This window comes from Bufo bufo, chromosome 4 (assembly GCF_905171765.1).
Source record: "Bufo bufo chromosome 4, aBufBuf1.1, whole genome shotgun sequence".
Taxonomy (NCBI): Eukaryota; Metazoa; Chordata; class Amphibia; order Anura; family Bufonidae; genus Bufo; species Bufo bufo.
In genome coordinates this window covers 533,179,275-533,200,975 of record NC_053392.1, presented here as the reverse complement: position 1 = coordinate 533,200,975, position 21,701 = coordinate 533,179,275, and the positions used below count along the sequence as shown (strand labels likewise).

The following is a 21,701-nucleotide window of genomic DNA, read 5'->3' as shown; positions in this document are numbered from 1 at the left end:
TTTTTTTCAGCTGAATTTGGTGCCAACTCCGAGGCAAAAAACACTCGGCGATAGCACGGAAAGCACCAGCCATGTCCTTACTCCTTACCTGGCACAGTGACGGCAATAAACCATGAATGGAAGTGCAGCCTCCCACTAAAACCATGTTTCCAAGCTGCCAGCTGGTATTATTTTGGCACAAAATCCAGTGTGAACAGCCCCTAAAGGGGTCATCCAGAATAAAATAAAATAAACTGTCTAGGAGCAGTACTTGTTCAATCTGCCACTGTTCTGGCATTCTCTGTTGGTTTCTGACTATTTGTCCTACAGTGATGATGTGGTGTACTTGCATATAGCTGCTGAAGCCAACCACTGGTTTCAGTGGCCTCATTACATACAGTACATGCAAGCCTCACCACTGAGACCAGTGACTGGCTGAGGTGACCACCGGAGTGGAGATGCTGAAGGGTGGAGGATTGAACAGAGAAGTATATTTTTTTTTCACATGTCCTGCTGTCAGGGGTGCACCTAGCCTTTCTGCTGCCTGAGGTGAAAACTGAAACGGCACCCCGCCCTCATGTCAATTTTTTAACCTAACCTCTTTGCCACAATGAAAGCGCTCATTGCCCATGGCCCTTCCGCTGCCCCCCTCTTGCCCCTACCTGGTGCTGCCTGAGGCGATTGCCTCACCTGACCTCATTGGTGGTGCACCCCTGCCTGCTGTTTTTAGCCCAATGTAATGAAATCCTGGACAACCTCATTCAATGTCCAATCAGTGTACCCCAATACTCAGTGAATATGTCTCAAGTGACAAGCTGATTCCTGGGCTCCTCTTCTGTCATCCAAGATGGCTGCACCACTTTTCAGACTACCTGATGCACACTGTGGATTTGATAGTCCAAAACACTTCCGACTGCTCTCAGATTGACCAGTACTGCGCATGTGAACAGTGTTGGCCAATCCAAGAGCAGGGCTTGACAATTGAGAAGTGTCTTGAACTACCAAATCCAAAGTGTGCATCGGGTAGTCTGAAAAGTGGTGCTGCCATCCTGGATGACAGAAGAGGAGCGGGTGGATCTGCAACTGAACAGATAACATGTAAGTGTTCTGTCCATTCCCCAGTTACTATGATATGTTGTTTTTTCTTGAACTGGAGGGTCACTTTAAGTATTGACAGCTATCTCTATATGCGCAGTCATATGAGGAAGACTATCGGTCATTGGGTAGGCATTTCCATCAACAAGTTAGACACAATCATTTCCCAGAACACTATACAGTCATGTGAAAAAATTAGGACACCCTTTGAAAGCATGTGGTTTTTTGTAACATTTTTAATAAATGGTTATTTCATCTCCGTTTCAACAATACAGAGAGATTAAAGTAATCCGACTAAACAAAGAAAACTGAAGAAAAGTCTTTTCAAGATCTTCTGTAAATGTCATTCTACAAAAATGCCTATTCTAACTGAGGAAAAAGATAGGACACCCTTGCCCCTAATAGCGAGTGTTACCTCCTTTGGCTGAAATAACTGCAGTGAGACGGTTCTTGTAGCCATCTACCAGTCTTCGACATCGGTCTGAGGAAATTTTACCCCACTCCTCAATGCAGAACTTTTTCAGCTGTGAGATGTTTGAGGGGTTTCTTGCACGTACAGCCCTTTTCAAGTCACCCCACAGCATCTCAATGGGATTCAAATCTGGACTTTGACTTGGCCATTCCAGGACTCTCCATTTCTTCTTTTTCAGCCAATCTTTGGTTGATTTACTAGTATGTTTTGGGTCATTGTCATGTTGCATGGTCCAGTTCCGCTTCAGCTTTAATTTTCTAACTGATGGTCTCACATGTTCTTCAAGCACCTTCTGATACACAGTAGAATTCATCGTGGATTCTATGATGGTGAGCTGACCAGGTCCTGCTGCAGCAAAGCAGCCCCAAACCATGACACTTCCACCTCCATGCTTCACAGTTGGTATGAGGTTCTTTTCTTGGAATGCTGTGTTTGGTTTACGCCAAACATGTCCTCTGCTGTTGTGTCCAAATAATTCATTTTTGGACTCATCTGTCCAAAGAACATTATTCCAGAAGTCCTGGTCTTTGTCAACTTTATCTCTGGCAAATGTCAGTCTGGCCTCGATGTTTCTCTTGGAAAGCAAAGGTTTCCTCCTTGCACACCTCCCATGCAAGTTAAACTTGTACAGTCTCTTTCTGATTGTAGAGGCATGTACTTCTACATCAACAGTAGCCAGAGCCTGCTGTAGTTCTCGAGATGACACTTTAGGGTTTTTGGAGACCTCTTTTAGCATCTTGCGGTCTGCTCTTGGGGTGAACTTGCTGGGGCGACCAGTCCTGGGCATGTTGGCAGTTGTTTTGAAAGCCCTCCACTTGTAGACTATCTTCCGGACAGTGGAATGGCTGATTTCAAAATCTTTTGAGATCTTTTTAAATCCCTTCCCAGACTCATAGGCTGCTACAATCTTTTTTCTGAAGTCCTCTGACAGCTCTTTTGCTCTCACCATGGTGCTCACTCTCACTTCAACAGTCAGGAGCACACCAAACTAAATGTCTGAGGTTTAAATAGGGCAAGCCTCATTCAACATGCAGAGTAACGATCTACTAATTATGTGCACCTGGTGTGATATACCTGTGTGAGATCTGAGCCAATTTAAGAGGGAATACATGTGAGGGTGTCCTATCTTTTTCCTCAGTTAGAATAGGCATTTTTGTAGAATGACATTTACAGAAGATCTTGAAAAGACTTTTCTTTAGTTTTCTTTGTTTAGTCGGATTACTTTAATCTCTCTGTATTGTTGAAACGGAGATGAAATAACCATTTATTAAAAATGTTACAAAAAACCACATGCTTTCAAAGGGTGTCCTAATTTTTTCACATGACTGTATATTAACTCAGCTACTCTTTCTCTATAACATACTGCTAGTAGATTGGATAGCTTTTTCTGGAGACTGGATCCCTTTAAGAGGTCACAGACGTTTTTTATTCCACATTTAAAAAAAAACAGGTTAAGGGCTCAAGCACACGACCATTTGTATTCACAGATCTGCAAAAAAAAAAAAAAAGGATGACGATCCATTGTAGCAATGCCTGTCCTTGTCCACTAAACGGACAAGAATAGAACATGTTCTTTTTGAGGAACGAACATGCGGACATACGGACACGGAATGCTCATGGAGTCATTTCTGTTTTTTTGTGGCCCCATTGAAATTAATAGTTCTGTATACGGGCCACAAAAAAAATGGAACGGATATGGACAAAAAATATGTTCGTGTGCATGAGCCCTAAAAGACAGAAAGCCTTTTGGTTTAATCTGACGATCCAATGTATATGCCAGATCACTAGTCTTCAGGTGTAAGCTCTGTTCTACCAAGGTAATGTCTCTACTCTCCAAACATGACATAATTGAAATGCAAAAAAAAATTATAATAAAAGTAATTTTTCATTCAAAAGGGAACAACATTTATTTCAAAAGTGCTGAGACATTTCAAAATGAAAATTGCATTTCTACAGTTATAATTAAATCCACATTTAATGGTACATTTCAAGCACTCTTTAATCATCCCTTACAATTGCCTGTAGCACTGGACGGAACAGAGGAAGAGTAATGTTGGAAATTTTGGTTCCAGCTATAAAGGAAAATTAGGAACAGATATGTGTACATTTAAAGCTCGTTTTATTTAAAGCTTCAGATGTTTTAGATGAAAGTTTCAAAAATAGAATTCTTTCGATTACAGAAACGTTGACAGAACAGAATGCAGTCACGAAAACAGATCTTTCCTTTAAATAAAGTTTTAAGCGAATGTTTCATATTTGTTTCCTATATCATACATGCAAATGAAATAATATCCTTGATTGTCGGAGGATTCAGGACTACATTAAGTAAATTACTGTTTTTGTCTGGATTAAACTTGAGGAAATAAAATTATATTTAACGTTATGGAACATCATTATGGAATTAGATGACATCCTCACGATTTACGCATCATGGGTTTTAGGTGGCCCGCCATCTGGAAATTAATGAGAACGGTTGATACTCTTACTGTTAGACAAGCAGTCCCCACAATTTACGTGTAATGGGCTCTAGGTGTCCCACCATCTTAAGATTTATAAAAACAAGTTAGACAAGCAGTACCCATAATTTACATATAATAGGCTCTAGGTGTCCTACCACCTTGAGATTTATTAGAACAGTTGATCCTCTTATTGTTAGACAAGCAGTGCCCACAATTTAAGTACAATGGGGTCTAGATGTCCCACCATCTGGAGATTTATGAAAATGGGTGACCCCCGTATTGTTAGACAAGCAGTACCCACAATTTACGTATAATGGGCTCCATGTGCCCCACCATCTGGAGATTGATGAGAACAGGTGACCCTCTTATTGTTAAACATGCGGCACTAGGAATTCTACCCACATTTGCATCTCTACTGTGAGATCACAACCAATAATCTTCCCAAAATCAATATACCCTAAAAAGTACATCATTTTCTGCTGGTATGTACATGCAACAGATGTCATGCTAAGATTTTTTAATATCCCAAACCAATTTCTTAAAATTTTAACACTGCGTTTTTACTATCTGATAGCAGATGCCGCAATCATGTATGATCATGTATGGGTATATTGCAGGGTATATGGAAACTTTTTTTTTGTATTTTTTTGCTTTCTGACTTTCTTTAGAAAATTCTTGGGGTCCTATTAGAGAGAGATATTATTGCTTGAATTCTCGTATAGTTGTTTGAATTTCAGAAATTATTGTCACGTGTAATAGTGGGCAATGATCAAATGACGAGGGATAAATTTGATTGTTTGTTGCCACCAAATACCCTCAACTAATCAAAAATCTGCCAGTCATTAGCAATGTAAATGCTCCAGAGGTGAACGAGCAGCAATTTCATTAATGAGCAGACAGTGAAAAATATTTACTGAGTGTTTTCTGAAACTGAGCGTCTTCTGAATGCAAACTACTTGCTAAATTGTGGACCATTAATGAAAAAATATCTTCCCAATGAAGATTATAGAGGATGTGAAGCAAGTTATGCAAGGACATCATGACCGCTGCCTCCATGATATGTAACCAGGATATAAGGTATTATGTTCAGATTTGATGCATAATAGATGAGATGCAGCTAAAGTTGGAAACAAGATGTAAAGACGTAAAAGTATCTTTAGGAACGTCTTCGTTTTAACTATAAAAATTGCCATAAAGCAGCAGGTCAATGGGTTAGGGAATATAAATCAATCGGCATTGATGTGTAATACAGCAAAGCCTAAAGGCAATTTCTTAGCAGTTGAGACTTCTGAAGTTTGGAAGAACTACGAATCCTAGACAGTTCTTAAATGGGTATTCCCATCTGGACATCCAGAGTATATGGCATAAATGTCTGAAACAAGTGGATCCAGGGGCAGATTGTCCCTGGAAAAAAACGGAAACAGGCCCAATGTTGTAGGTGGGTTCAAACTGACAGAAGACGGGCCAAAAAAGTAGGCAGGGACAAACATAGTAGGAGGAGCCTGCAATACTATAGTGCAGAACCAAATACCACAGGACAGCACAAAATACTGCCGTCCTCACCATAGTATTCAACTATATCACCATAATCAGGACAAAAATACTGTTGAGTTCAGTTGGGCACCTGTGGCCGTTGAGCATCAGATCATTATGTACCTGGCCTGCAGCCATCAAGAGGGCTTGAGCGGCCCCCTGGGCATCGGCCCACCAGGAAATTTCCCTGTAGGGTCTATGGCCAATCTGCCCCTGAGTGGGTCGCACCTCTGGGACCATCACTAATCTCAAGAACAGGACCCCACCGTACACTGCAGTGAATTGAGAGGTGGCCTCGCATGTGCGGTTCTTTCCATTCCCTGCTATGAAACTTAAAAAAATAGCTGAGAGGACTTGCTCGGCTATTTTCAGATTCTGGAGCTGGATAATACATGACAATAGCTGTTGGGGTCAGCTCAGCTCCTCCTTCCCATCCCGAACAGTAACTACAGCTGATGCCACAGAGCATGCCCACAATTTATTAGTTTTTTACATGTTTCTGCTTTGCAGTTGATTACTGCTCTGAGTTTGTAATTTTGAATTAAATACATTGAGAATATCTTTAGTTCAGTAAAGGAGTAATCCGATCCCTGAAATGCCCCCCATATGCTTGGGCCCCTCACACACAATGTACAGTACTTACCTCGCTCCCCGGCTGTCACGGATGGAGTTGCAGAAAACTGGAAGTTATAAATAAACATCCGACTGATTTGATCCCAAACTAAGAAACATATGGGTGAGCCCTATAAAACCCCTAGAGCTCTCCCTGACTGCTCTGCCCATGCAAAGATCTTTATGATAGATAATTGCATGCCCTCGTACCTAGACTGTGTGACACCTGAAAACCCTATAATAGTGAGGGGACACGATCACCGGCTCCCTGCACTTAATACGGAGGGAGTCAGGGTCACCTAGAATCAAGCCATCACGGAAACACAAATAAAGGAAAAGACATATCTGAAGAACCAGCAGTTGCAGCATCTAGCAGTGAACACAATCCAGGAAGTAGTATAAACCACAAAGTGAGGCAGTATGGGAGGGAATATAAAGGGAGGCAATCAGTGTAAATAGATGACAGCTGGGAGAAGGAAAAGAGATGACAAAGTGAAACCAAAACAAAGAACATCATGCAAGAGGTACAGAAGAACGTCTGCCAGAGCTTCTCAGAGAGCTGGCGGTGACACTGGCACCCGCATCGCTTTTGAAGCCCGCAAGGCCGCCGCTGCTTCTCCAAGTGCGTGGATGAAAACAACTGGGCATTTCAGGGGTCAAATAACTCCTTTAACATCTGTGTAACTATAGTGTAGGTATACAGTGAGGAACAGAAGTATTTGAACACCCTGCGATTTTGCAAGTTCTCCTACTTAGAGATAATGGAGGGGTCTGAAATTCACATTGTAGGTGCATTACTTATTCTGAGAGACAGAATAAATAAAAAAAATCAGGAAATCACATTGTATGATTTTTAGAGAACGTATTTGTCTTGCACTGCTGAACATAAGTATTTGAACACCTGAGAAACAGCAAGAATTTTGGCTCTCAAAGACCTGTTACTGTGCCTTTAAAAAGTCCACCTGTCACGGCTGAGGATGGGGGAAATCCTCAGCCGTGCGATGATGGAAGATGTCCAGTCGCTACTCGCCAGGAACACAGAATCAGGGAGCAGGTCACCTCCTGTTGCGTCCCTAACGCTGACCCTGTCTCCTACCTGCATGGGCCGACCTTGATGGTAGGAGGACCCATGCGCAGGAACCTCGGATCCCTGACTTACCCTCCGTCCGGTCCCTGGGCTAAGGAGCAGGGTAAGACAACCTACTCCTCCTAGGCACGGAGGAGCAGGAGTCTCACTGGCCAAGCAGCATGAAGAAGGGGGTACATAAACAGGACTATGGATAAGACAGGTGAACCAAACAGTTCCACACAAACCTGTCTCAGCCTTGCTGACTGGAACCCGTGCCAAGGAAAGGCTGTCCACACAGACAAAGGTAAACAGCACACACATGAAGACACACAGGGACCAGGACATCCATAGCTGCACAAAAACCAAAGACACAAGACATCAACAACACATCACGGAATTATAACTTATGACCGGAAGGGTGGCCCTTACAAGAAGATGGAAATCACAGGAGGCTGCTACAGCAAAGCATGACTGAAGCAACCTACTGAGCCATTACAAAGTGAGAGACTTTATAGGCCTAAGAGGCCACACCCAACGGACAGACACACCCAGTGACATCACACACACTGGGAAGGGAGTTAACCCTTCCAGCACCACAGGAAAGGGAAAACACCAACTTAAAGGGAAAGTGTCCAACACAACAAACACACTGTGGTTGTTGCTGCAGGCAACGACATGGGTGGCAACCGTGTCCTGGGAGTCAGCCCCAAGGCCGGGACACTGCCACCACATGTACACAACGACAAACGTTGCCACGGGCAACCACAGTGCAGGAAAGGTGTCCGTGCACACCACACACTACACAGAGTGCACACAGACAAACGACAGTGCATACATACACGCACACAAACTCCAAAGGGACCGCACACATACCTGTTGTCCGCGGCAACCGCACTTGAGGCAAACAACATCAAGCCTCAAGCTGCGGTTGAAACAACAACCCAAACCGCGGGCAACTGTATGCGGCTCCCAAGGAGTCACGGCCAAAACCGTGGTCGTGACACCACCTCTACTCCACTTATTAATCTAACTTAGTAGCACCTGTCTGAGCTCTTTAAAGACACCTGTCCAGCCCACAGTCAGACGCCAACTACTACCATGGGCAAGCACAAAGAGCTGTCAAAAGACTCCAGAGACAAAATTGTGGACCTCCACAAGGCTGGAAGTGGCTACGGGGCAATTGCCAAGCAGCTTGGTGAAAATAGATCAACTGTTGGAGCAATTGTTAGAAAATGGAAGAGGCTAAAGACGACTGTCATTCTCCCTCGGACAGGGGCTCCATGCAGGATCTCACCTTGAACTACAAGGGAGGAGCTGGCCAATGACATGAAGAGAGCTGGGACCACAGTTTCAAAGGTCACTGTCGGTAAAACACTACGCCGTCATGGTTTCAAATCATGCATTGCACGGAAGGTACTCCTGCTCAAGTCATCACATGTCCAGGCCCGTCTGAAGTTTGATAATTACCATCTGGATGATCCAGAGGAGGTATGGATGAAAGTCATGTGGTCGATGAGACCAAAGTAGACCTTTTTGGTCTAAACTTCACTCGTTGTGGAAAAAGAAGAATGAGTTGCATCCCAAGAACACCATCCCTACTGTGAAGTATGGGGGTGGTAACACCATGCTTTGGGGGTGCTTTTCTACAAAGGGGACAGGATGACTGCACTGTATTAAGGAGATGATGAATGGGGCCATTTATTGTGAGATTTTGAGCAACAACCTCCTTCCCTCAGTCAGAGCATTGAAGATGGGTCGTGGCTGGGTCTTCCAACATGACAACAACCCAACACAGCCAGGATAACCAAGGAGTTGCTCCGTAAGAAGCATATCAAGGTTCTGGAGTGGCCTAATCCAATAGAACATCTTTGGAGGGAGCTGAGACTCTGTGTTGCTCAGTGACAGCCCCAAAACCTGACAGATCTAGAGGAGATCTGTGTGGAGGAGTGGGCCAAAATCCCTGTTGCAGTGTGTGCAAACCTGGTCAAGAACTACAGAAAACGTTTGACCTCTGTAATTGCAAACAAAGGCTTCTGTACCAAATATTAACACTGATTTTCTCAGGTGTTCAAATACTTATGTTCAGCAGTGCAAGGAAAATACATTCTTTAAAAATCATACAATGTGATTTCCTGGATTTTTTTTTTTTTTATTCTGCCTCTCAGAGTGGGAATGCACCTACAATGTGAATTTCAGAGGGTCTTAGTAGTGGGAACTCCAGTGTTTAAAAAGTGGCAGTCCATATACGAAACATTATGGGGGACATTTATTAATCTATTTACCCACTTTTGTGGCATAATTAGGTCACAAATTTTGTCACGCGGCATTTGTGCGGTAAAATTTCAGACATTTCGAGTCCCGAGAAAAGGGGGCATGCTGGGTGTAGGGAAGCCGACAGGCCCGTCTCATTTACTATTTTCCACTCCAGTTTATGGCGTGGAAAATGGATTAAATCTATTTCAGCAAGGGAGCCAGCATAGCGTTAAGGCTGCTGCATGGCCTGCTGGACAAAGCGCCAAACTTATGTAGATAAGCTTCCTCTGGCAGTGCAGAGACTTGATACCGTCATGAAAAATGCCAGTCTTAATAAATATACCCCTATTTATTGATTTTACTCACCTATAAAGCAATGACATATTACACAGCGCCGTTCTGTGCTGTGGTCACATGACCATGTCCATGCAGCTCTTTCCTATTTCCTGTGATGTTATGTCCATGGGGGAGTGTCAAAGCTGCAACGGGGCAGTGAGAGAAGAGTTTCTACGTAACTAGCTGAGTGGGAGGGGCTATAAACTGGCTGGGTGTTGCTAGGAGCAGTGATAGTGGAGTGTCTATGTAACTAGCTGGTGGGAGGAGCTATAAACTAGCTGGGTGTTGTTAGGGGCAGTGATAGGGGAGTGTCTGCGTAACTATCTGGGTGGGAGTGGCTATAAACTAGCTGGGTTTTGTTAGGGCAGTGATATGGGAGTGTCTATGTAACTAGCTAGGTGGGAGGAGCTATAAACTAGCTGGGAGGTGTTAGAGGCAGTAATAGGGAGTATCTATGTAGTTGGGTGGGAAGAGCTATAAACTAGCTGGGTGTTGTTAGGGGCAGTGATAGGGGAGTGTCTATATAGCTGGGTAGGAGGAGCTATAAACTAGCTGGGTGTTGTTAGCGGCAGTGATATGGGAGTGTCTATGTAGCTGGGTAGGAGGAGCTATAAACTAGCTGGGTGTTAGTGGCAGTGATATGGGAGTGTCTATGTAGCTGGGTAGGAGGAGCTATAAACTAGCTGGGTGTTGTTAGTGGCAGTGATAGGGGAGTGTCTATGTAACTTGGTAGGAGGAGCTATAAACTAGCTGGGTGTTGTTAGTGGCAGTGATAGGGGAGTGTCTATGTAACTTGGTAGGAGGAGCTATAAACTAGCTGGGTGTTGTTAGCGGCAGTGATAGGGGAGTGTCTATGTAACTTGGTGTTTGTTAGGGATGATGATGGAGCAGTGGCTGGGAAAGGGGAAGTGCATTATGGGTTTGGTTGAATACAGGGACAGCAGATACATCATACAGGATGGAAAGAAACCAGAGGTATTTATTTACATGGTGAAAATGGGTCAGGAGAGTCAAATTGAAAAAGAAAAGCATGGGTAAGATATATATGAGGTAAGCAACTGCACAAGTATATCTGTTAAAAACCATAGGAATCCCAGAAAACCGGTTAATCTGATGATCAGAAGCTCTGTGGCGACTGCGGAAAACTACACAACCCCTGCAATACTGCAGATATCAAGGAGTAGGGTCCTAAGCTTTATGCATCAGGAGGGGGTATATAATTTAGAATTTGCTTCAGGCAGCATGTTAGTTATTGGATTTATTAGTTTACTAGAAAAACAGCAAAAATGAACTCAGTTCAAGACTAATGACCCAGTTTCCAGGCTACTTTGATATAAGGTAATTAGAGGAAGTATACTGGATTTGTACATTCCTAATACAATAATAATTCCTCCCAATTGCTACGTTACATCAGATGCTATTGGTTCAGTCCCCTGTGTCTTGAGCTTCATTGTTAAACTAGAGAATAGCACTTATCACTAAAGCCATATTCACACTTCAGTATTTGGTCAGTTATTTCCATCAGTTATTGTGAGTCAAAACCAGGTGCGGGTCAAAAACACAGAACAGGAGGAAATCTTCCATTATACATTATCCATTATCCCTGTGTAGGCTTCATTGATGGAAATAACTGCCCAAATAACTAAAAGTGTGAACTCGGCCTTAGTCTAGTGCTCAGGTATATTAGAGTAAAACCTTTTTTGCGCATGTCTGATCACTTAGCCGAAAGCACTTAATGCAGTTTTTCATGGATTATGGATTCTTTGCTCAAACTCTAGCAGGAGTTTTCTGGTATCATTTTCTGTATATATTTTATTCACAATGTAGGAACGCCGAAGCATCCCTCCTCGGCCAACAACTATTGCTATATATTCCTCTCTATAAGATATTTTCTCCTTTATAGATTTATGAATTCTCAGATCTCCCTTTTCCTGTGAAGGAGAGGTGAAAACTACCAAACAGATCTGGCAGTGATATAGGCTGCGGACTGTAGAGCTTAGCATCCTGAGGTGAAGATGACAAACCACCTAGTGGAAATCATCACTCTCGGGACTGACTGTACCCAGTTTGCTTTCAGCTCCTTGTTCTTTTTGACTTAAAATATCAGATGGTTTGATAACATCCAGTGAATGCAATTGCTTTTTCAAAAAATAACTTTCTTCATTCCTGACCATATAATATATTACTATTATTAAGTGTATTTTATGTTTTGTGGACTGTTATGAGAACATGCAACTTTTTTTATGATATTAATACATGTTGGATCTTATAGAAAAATAATATATTGCATAAAGAGAGATATCCAAATGCTATCACAAAGCAAATCTCGGAGCTCTATAATCACCGTTATGGCGTGCGTTCCAATGGCCGGAAGTGATGTTTTCCAAGAATCGGCCACATGGTTATCCTTATAAAAAATAACTTTCTCACATTACCGGAGGTGACGCTACATGTGGCGCGATTTTCATATTATTTAGAGCAGCGCCTGAAGATATTCAGTGCGCCTAGAATCATCAGGATGCCATTATCTACATCTTTCATCATACTTTGGTCCCCTGAAGAACCAACATTAACAGAAAATTGGGGAAAAGCGTCGGGTTTATGTGAAGTGCTTATTTCAGGGCCTTACAGGTGACAGCACAGGGTTTAGCCATAAAAAAGTGGGATCGCCCCTTTCGGGGAGGGTGTTCTGCTTGCAGGCAGGTGTAACTGATAGAGCAATTAAGGGATAGATCCTTCTCCTGGTCCCGAACCCTGGTACAACTTAACCATGAGTAAGAAGTATAACCATTACAGGCTTATGATATGTACAAATACGCACCAGATATAATCTTGCTATTCACGCTATCATAGCTACCAAAACGCACCGGTGTTGATAAGGCTACTGAATATGTTATTATTTTTTTATTTATCAATTAATCAACTTTGTTGGGGTGGTGTTTAGTATATTTTACATGATTTAATTATTAAAAGTTAAGTTTTAGGGTACTTTCACACTAGCGCTTTTCTTTTCCGGCATAGAGTTCCGTCACAGGGGCTCTATACTGGAAAAGAACTGATCAGTTTTATCCCTATGCATTCTGAATAGAGAGTTATCCGTTCAGGATGCATCAGGATGTCGTCAGTTCAGTCATTTTGACTGATCAGGCAAAAGAGAAAACCGTAGCATTCTACGGTTTCATCTCCGGCGAAAAAAACTGAAGACTTGCCTGAATGCCGGATCCAGCATTTTTCCCCATAGGAATGTATAAGTGCCGGATCCGGCATTCAAAATACCGGAATGCCGGATCCGTCCTTCCGGCCTGCGCATGAGCAGACCGGTAAAAATGTGAAAAAAAAATACAAGACGGATCCGTCTGTCAGCATGACAAGCGGAGAGACGGATCCGTTCTTGCAATGCATTTGTGAGACGGATCCGCATCCGGATCCGTCTCACAAATGCTTTCAGTCACATCCAACGACGGAACTGCCCGCCGGATCACACTGCCGCAAGTGTGAAAGTAGCCTTAGAGCGTTTTTCTGCTGCAGTGATAGCATATTGCATCTTAGGTCCCATTCACTATTTTTGTTCTACATCCGATCCGCATTTTTTGATCAGATGGGGCCGCAAAAAATGCGGACAGCACACTATGTGCTGTCCGCATCCGTATGTCCCTTCCGCAGCCTCACAAACCCCCAGCCCCGTTTTTAGGACAAGAATAGGCATTGTTACAATGCATCCGCAAAATACGGATGCAACAAGGACGACACATGGATGTCATCTGTATTTTTTACAGATACGCATTTTGCAGACCGCAGAATAAAATGCACCTTTATATTGAGGTAAAAGTATGCTAAAAAGAGCCAGCATCTTAAGTTGCCCATTAGAGATGAGCGGATTTCTAAAATTTTTATTCGGGTACAACTCAACCAAAATAGTCCGGTCAATTAGATTCGGATCTATATAAATTCGACACAAATCAAAAATGTCCCAATTCCCTGAAAAAGTTCTCTCTCAGTTTTCCCTAACTGAGGTTTTTTTTGGAAGATTTAGGTCGAATTATAAACCTTAGAATCGATTTGCACATCTCTTGTGCTCATACATCTTCAATAACTGTCGACCTAATGATTTTTCACTTTTTCTATAGTTAGGAAGGAGCAAGCTGCCGCCATACTCCTTTGGCAGTAGCTTATCTTTCGTAGGGAAAAGAAAAACTAATTTTGTAGATCCTTCTGTCTTACGACTGTTGGAAAAGACTCAGGAGCTCCCCATATACATGAGATTGTCACCGGGTCTCGAAAAGAAAAAAGTTCAAAATCATAGTGTCAATAGTAGTGACAGTAGGATAATAAGGATGGATCTGTTGTCTGACTTTCCATTGTCTCTTTGTCATCTGGAGAGTCAAGTGTGAAAGTGTGCCAAAAACATCAGGGCAAATTAATTAATTGCGTCTAATATGTAGAGAGTTGAGGGTTGACAATCGGGGCAATTATTGGGAAGAAGACTTCCTATAAATGCTTGCTCCTGATAACTGCACCAAGTAAAGGTGCCTCTCATGCAGATATAAAATATAATAAAATAAAAATCTCAGACAACCACTTTAATTCTAAAATATATTTTATCCTTAAGGAGTTAAATTGTAACCAACTTTAGCACATAGTATATCACAACCAAAATTTTACAATGCGGCATTGTTACCAGTTTAGGTTTCCTAAATATGCACTTTTCCCCCATGGAATATAATTACGCTTCTGTTTTCCTATTGAACTGTCTTGATCACATAGGAGATACGGAGGAGAAACAATGCTGTTCGATGTACTGTTATTATTTTGCCAAAAAAAGGCACTAAAACCTGACATAATTGGCTTTACTAGTTGAGCAGTCATTGTTTCTGAGAGCATGTGGTGACAATTTAGTCTGTAGCTTGTGACATGAAAATTTGTGTTATCATGGTTTATAAATTGACAAGAATGAATTGAAGAAAGTCCTAAAAAACGTAGGTTTATAGATATCTGCAGCATGGAAGAGGCTTATACAAAAGATCAGCTTTCTATATGTTGAAGGTGGAAGACAACAAAGCTTATTTGGAAGAGGATTATAACAGAGAATACACATGGGATATAAATATGCTGCTTAAAATACCATCTGGAGAGAGCTAAAAAGGAATTTGGGCCTCAGGGGTTGCATTTCCTAAGAAATACTATAAGTACAAAAGGATGTCTTGGTAATTGCACAAACAGATGCAAGAATATATGTTACATCAAAATGAACAAGCCACCTATAAACTGAGGATGCAGATATATTTTTCATTATACCAACATTCCAAAACCATCTACTGATTACATAGCCAGTCTTACTATGTGGCTATTTCAACCACTCTGGGATGTGGTGTATCCAAGGGTTTACAGGACTCCAGATATTTATGACCTATGATGACTCAGGTGTTGGACCCTCAATCAGATGTTGATGACGTAGGTCATCAATATCAGGATCCCAGAAAGCACCTTTAAACACCAAACAATATGACTTCTATTGAACCCTTAAAGAGAGGGGAGAACCCCAGATTAGTTGCAACCATTTTGCTACTCAATGGCAAAAACTCGTGCAAAACTCCTCTCTTTAGGGGAACTTGATTCTTAGGAAGTAACAAGGTGAGGAACTAGCTCAAAGGTGATGGAAAGTGAGTGAAGGGAGAAACAAACATCAGGACCATTTGTAGTGGGTGGAAAACACCAGCACCATAATGGGGGGCAGCATTTTGATTCTTAGCTACTGGGCCCTCTTTCTTCTATGTATGCCATCAGTTGTCACTGAGTAATAATGGCAATAGTAATGGTGAGTAGATTTAGGTTTGTCCCAATCGGCTGCTTAAGTACTAAGGTGCCAATGCCAAAATGTCAACCCCTTTGATGCTTAGAAGATAGTATATTATTAGGGTTGAGACAATTGGTGGTAAAACAACCATTAATCTACCAATTTTCAGTTTCAGGCAAAAAGAATGAAAAATGTAGTGTCTTCCCTCAATAATCAGTACTCATCCCCTTCAATTATTTTTATTTTTATACAGTATCTTGGCCACATCCATCATCAGGTCAAAGCAAATTTGACAGTGGCTATGGCTTAAGGAGGCATAACACAATTTTTTAATTTAACTTTTTATCGTATTAATGAGAATGTCTTCCTATAAATTCTACTAAAAGACTATCAAAATGGTTCTCCCAGTGTGAAGTCACAATGTTATAAATATTACATGCTTTAAAGCACTTCTCCGAAGTCTTATCCATGTGTGAGAAATCCTCCAGGACATCTAAAAGCCCTTTTGTTCAGAACCTTGTAATAATTGGTTACCTTCCTTTGTAAGTAAAATGAGAAAATGTAATGTTTCATAAACTTGTGGGTACACGGTGACATGTTACTTCTTAAATCTACTGCTCTGGGATATTTACTGGTAATTAGAAGGACATGTTGAATGGAAAAAAAGAACAGAATCTGTGGCAGCATTAGAGTGTATTGTATAATATTATTAATAATAATATTAGCATAATGCATTTGGAAAGTTTTCAGACCCTTTCACAATATAAAACAACCAGGAAACTTCCTAGCGTTGGCCACCCCTCCAAACTAAGTAATTAGGGGAGAAAGGCCTTGGTAAGAGAGGTGACCAAGAACCTAATGGTCAATTTGGCTGAGCCTCAAAGACCCTGTGTGCAGATGAGAGATCAGAAAGTCAACCACCACTGCAGCATTTCACCAATCTGGGCTTTATGGCCAGAAAAAAGCATGTCATTAAAATCCAAATGAAAGTTTGCAAAAATCACTTAAAGGATCTAAGACACAAGATTATCTGGTCTGAGGATACCAAGATTTAACTTTTTGGCCTCAATTCTAAGTGTCATATTTGGAGGAAAACAGGCACTGTTCATTGCCTGCCCAATACCACTCCTATAGTGAAGCATAATGTGGCAGCATCATGCTGTGGGGGTATTTTTCAGCAGCTGGGACATGGAGAGTGGTCAGGGTTGAGGGAAAGCTGAATGGCGATAAGTGTGGAGATATTTTTAATAAAAATCTGATCCAGAGTGCTCTGGACCTGAGACTGGATTGAAGATTTACTTTCCAAAAAGACAATGACTCTAAGCACACAGCCAAGACAATACAGGAGTGGCTTAGGGACAAATCTGTGAATGAATTTAAGTGGCCAGCCAGAACATTGACTTGAACCTAATTAAGCATCTCTGGAGAGACCTCAAAATGGCTGTCCACCAACAGTCCCCATCCAACCAGACAGAGGTTGAGGGGATCTGCAGAGAAGAAGGGCAGGAAATTCCCAAATGAAAATGTGCAAACCTTGTGATATCACACCCAAGAAGACTGGAGGCTGTAATTGCTGCAAAAGGTGCTTTAAAGGGAACCTGTCACCAGTTTTATGGTGTCCTAACTAAGGGCAACATAAATAAGTGACACATTCTCTTAGCACAATGCTGGGTCACTTTCTTTAATTGACCCAGTCAATCTGCCAACATCTTGTATTGAAAAGCTCCAGCTCATAATGATGAGTCCTGAATATTCATGAGCTCCTGACTCTCCCCGCCTACCTGCTGCTGAATGACAGTTTGTTTCCATATGAATCAGCAGCAGGTGGGCAGGGGAGTGGCTATAGCTCTGAATTAAATATACGCTGGACTCAATGACATCACGCTGGACTCCAATCAGCTCATTAGCATGCGGCATGTGGCATCTTTGTGTGTATATTCTGAGATAACCATCTGTCACACCAGTAAGTGAATACATCTAAGGTACTTTTTAGTAGTTAATGATTGTATATAATTAGTTAGATTATAATCAAATATCCACATGACAGGTTCCCTTTAACTAAGTCCCAAGTAAAGGGTCTGAATACTAATGTCAATGCAAGATTTTCGTTTTTCCTTTTCAATAAATTAGTAAAGATTTTTAACATTTTATTCTCACTTTCTCTTAGATTTTTTTTTCATTCTAGCACAAGGTCAACATAACAAAATGTGACTAAAGTGAAAGGGTCTGAAGACTTTCCGAACTGACTGTAGTATGTATTACATAGACCATTTGTATATTCTAGGTATTTGTAATGATACATCTTTTGACTATTGTTGCTATGGCTTATTCATTGGGAGCTGCAGCTATTGGAAGAACTATGGGACCCTGGTTGTTCCAAGCAAGGCAGCCACAAAGGTAGAAGGATAATTCAGGTGGCACATGTATACTGATTTCACCGTAACAGATAAAGAGAATGAAAGAACAGTTGAGCCACTGAGTTCGTCTGTGTATACATTTTATCTAGCAAAAAAACTGGATAATCTTTAATGTTGTGCAAACTTTTCATGGAGGCATACCACATGAGAGCTCTGGGACCCATTGTGGAAAAGGACCTGCTAAGAAACAGCTTTTGCGGCTTGGATGCGGACCCATTCACGTCAATGGTGCCGCAAAAGATGCGGACAGCACTCCGTGTGCTGTCTGCATCCATTGCTGTGTTCCGTGGCCCCGCAAAAAATATATAACATGTCCTATTCTTGTCCGTTTTGCAGACAAGAATAGGCATTTCTACAATGGGCCGCCTGTTCCGTTCCACAAATTGCGGAAGGCACACGGGCGGCTTCCGTGTTTTGCAGATCCTCATTTTGCGGACCGCAAAAAATGGAACAGTCGTGTGCATGAGGCCATAGTCAAATAATTTTTTTGCAGCTACTAGTAGAGGGTGCTCTCCTCATAATAATTTATCCAGCTTCTATGTAGTTCTATTGTAGCTATATAAATTCATATGTACTTAGCTCCCTCTAGTGGTGGATGCAAGCATGTAGAGTTTCATCATTTACAATGGGAAGGAAAGCAGAATATTTGGAGCTCAGTGGGCACAGATTAATCACTGCATTTATGTCAGCTTCATGGCATAGACAGACTGCAAAATATTACATTTGGACTGAGTGCTATACTTTTTTTGCCATGCCAACTGAGTGACATGGAGTGTTAGAAGCCTCCGTCAGTATAATAGCGGTTTAATGAATATATTGAAGAAAAAGGCATATTCTTCGTGTTTTTTCAGTCTTTTTTTTTTTAAACAGCTGCGGCCAGATGTCAGCTTAAAACCAAAAGGAAAATATAAAATGCACTACAAACAGTGTTTTTTTGGGGGTCAGGAGTACATTTCTTTTTTCCAAAATGCAGCATGCTCTCGCTAGGTGTGGTGTTTTTTTTACTGGACTGAAAAGATGCATGAATGAAATGGATGTAAAAAATGAGTGAATAAAAAAGACACAAAAATAAAAAAAAATAGGTCAGTAAACCACTTTATCCCAATAAAATACTATGTCGGAAGGAAGTGACAGAAAACGATTTAGACATAGACACGATTTTACATATTGCTACAGGTCCTGAGATTACGGAATATGTCCTTGTTTCAACATAATAAGGGCTCATAAACACAACTGTGGTTTGGTTCCGCATCCCAGCCGCATTTTCTGTGGCTCGGGTGTGGACCCATTCACTTCAATGGGGCCGCAAAAGATGCGACAAGCACTCCGTGTGCTGTCCGCATCCGTTGATCCGTTCCGTGGCCCCGCAAAAATTTAGCGTTTTGCGGACAAGAATAGGCATTTCTATAAAGGACCGTCCTTTTCCATTCCGCAAATTGCGGAAGGCACACGGGCGGCATCCGTGTTTTGCGCATCCGCAATTTGCGGACCGCAAAATATGGCACGTTCGTGTGAACAAGCCCTAAGCCAGAGTAAAGCTCACAACATATTTTTAGCCATGTGATTATCCTTACCTTTGGAGTTCGTGCATGCTTTCCCCATCTGGCATCTTTAACCAAACTTATATCCAAAAGTTCAGTCTCCTAAAGAAAGAGAAAACATGGATATCATTAAAAGCTGGCCACAATTACTACAATGGCTTTGTGTTGAGAATTTTAAAGACCCCCAATAGTACATTATTTTTTTTACAAAAATTATAAAATCATTTGCTCCATATGAGTATATTGTGAAAAGAGGGATATGTTTTCCCTATTCATTTATCATTTCAACTGAATTAGATCACGTACACGTAATAAAAAAAAAAAAAGTAAAATCACAGTAAGGCTACATTCACACGTCAGTATTTTTCTATATCCCGATTTTCGGACAGTTTTTTGCGGATCCGTTGTTCCTGAAAATGTTTCCGTATGTCATCCGTATGTCACCCGTTTTTTGCGGATCCGCAAAAAACGGAAACATGTATGAATTTCAATAAGCAAATAAAGTTGTTTGGATTTCTTTGAAAAAAAATTGAAAAAAAAAAGTGAATAAAAGTTTATAAAATAAAAATTTAATTTCCAGGAACGGAATCCGCATAAAACGGATGACATACGTAATGACATACGAATGTCTTCCGTTTTTTGCAGATTTATTGACTTTATATTGTACCAGGATCCGATTTTTGCGGAAAAGAATAGGACAAGTTTTATATTTTTTTCGGACATGCGGAACGGAACAACGGAAACGGACAGCACACGATTTTTTCCAGGACCCATTGAAAATGAATGGGTACAGAACTGGTCCAGATCTGTTCCGCATAAAACGGAACAGATCAGGAAAGAAAAAACGGACGTGTGAATGGACCCTTAGACTGGTGCTAAACGCTGATCTTGGTCATGACACCCGTCTTTTGACTAAGGCCGGGTTCACATCACCATTATGGATTCCGTTATAACGGAAAAAAATAGAATCCATAATACAGAAATCAAAGCGGAAGCCTTTAAGAGGTATTCCATTTTAATTCATCATAATAGAAGTCTATGGGCAAGCATAACAGATCTGTCTGGTTTCCGTTATGCAGAACGGAAAACAAAGTCCTGTCGACCATGTTATAACGGAAAACAATAACAGAATGCATAATGGTGACGTGAACTCAGCATAAGTAATGCTGCATAGCATTGCAGCCATAGAAATGAAAGGGGTCACAGCACCACTCACAAGCTGCCATGATCGGGACCCCGGAATCACAAAAAAATCCAACCCTACTTAATTTTTTTGCGATTTAGGATCGTGGTGGCGGAAACTCATGGTGGTGAGTTATGCTGGGATATTGCAATCCTTGGTCCTGCAATGGGTCATGGCCTAGATCACCATGTAGCCCCAACCTAAAAGTCATAAATATGTATGAAAAAAATCAAAAAGTAAAAAAAAGATATTTCATATACAATTTTTACCTTCCTTTTCAAATGCCAAAATTTCACGATGTCATTCAAAAATATGACTTCTACATAACCAAAATCTAACAAAAAATTCTAAAGCTAGAAAGAGAAATCAGCAATTGACATTTATTTGTTTTAACAAAATAATCAATTATTATTATGGACAAAAGAAAAATTACAAATTGCAAAAGAATTTCCTTAAGGAGAATAGCAGAACTATAAATGCACAAATTGAGGTCAAATAGCAGCAATTAACATCTTTTTGCCATACATTTCTCGCTGTAGAGTTTTTCATATACTGGATGATACCTTATTTATAGCTAAATAATAAATTACCGGCCCGTCAAAAATATAAATGTAAGCTCTGATACATATAGGTTAGTGCTTATGTAAATTGCTTTAACATTCTTTTTCTTCTATCTGACAATTCTAGATGATTTTTCTCCCGTGAAAAACAAAATAGATGCAAACTGTGCTCAGAAAATATAAATTTTCTAATCTTTCTGAATTGTGAGGTTTTTGACGTACTATTTTTTTTAAATATATTTAATAAGGTATGAAATACTAAATACTTTTATTAAAAAAGAACAGTAAACTGATATGATATTATAATTCAGTCATTTCTAGTGATGCCACTGAAACTAGCAAATTTCTAAATCCCTTCATTTAAAAAATATGCCTGTACGCAACTAAAAAATAGTGTA

The 21,701-nt window shown here is 41.0% G+C and overlaps 1 protein-coding gene across 2 annotated transcripts in view; it reads right to left on the bottom strand.

The window, feature by feature from the left end:
- Positions 1-21,701, bottom strand: part of PLCB1 (phospholipase C beta 1) — an 895,755-nt gene that overhangs the window by 620,050 nt on the left and 254,004 nt on the right. For both annotated transcript variants that reach the window (XM_040429862.1, XM_040429863.1), the window contains exon 3: positions 19,594-19,662. In XM_040429862.1, the coding sequence (XP_040285796.1) occupies positions 19,594-19,662 (69 nt within the window). The remainder of the gene's footprint in view (positions 1-19,593; positions 19,663-21,701) is intronic.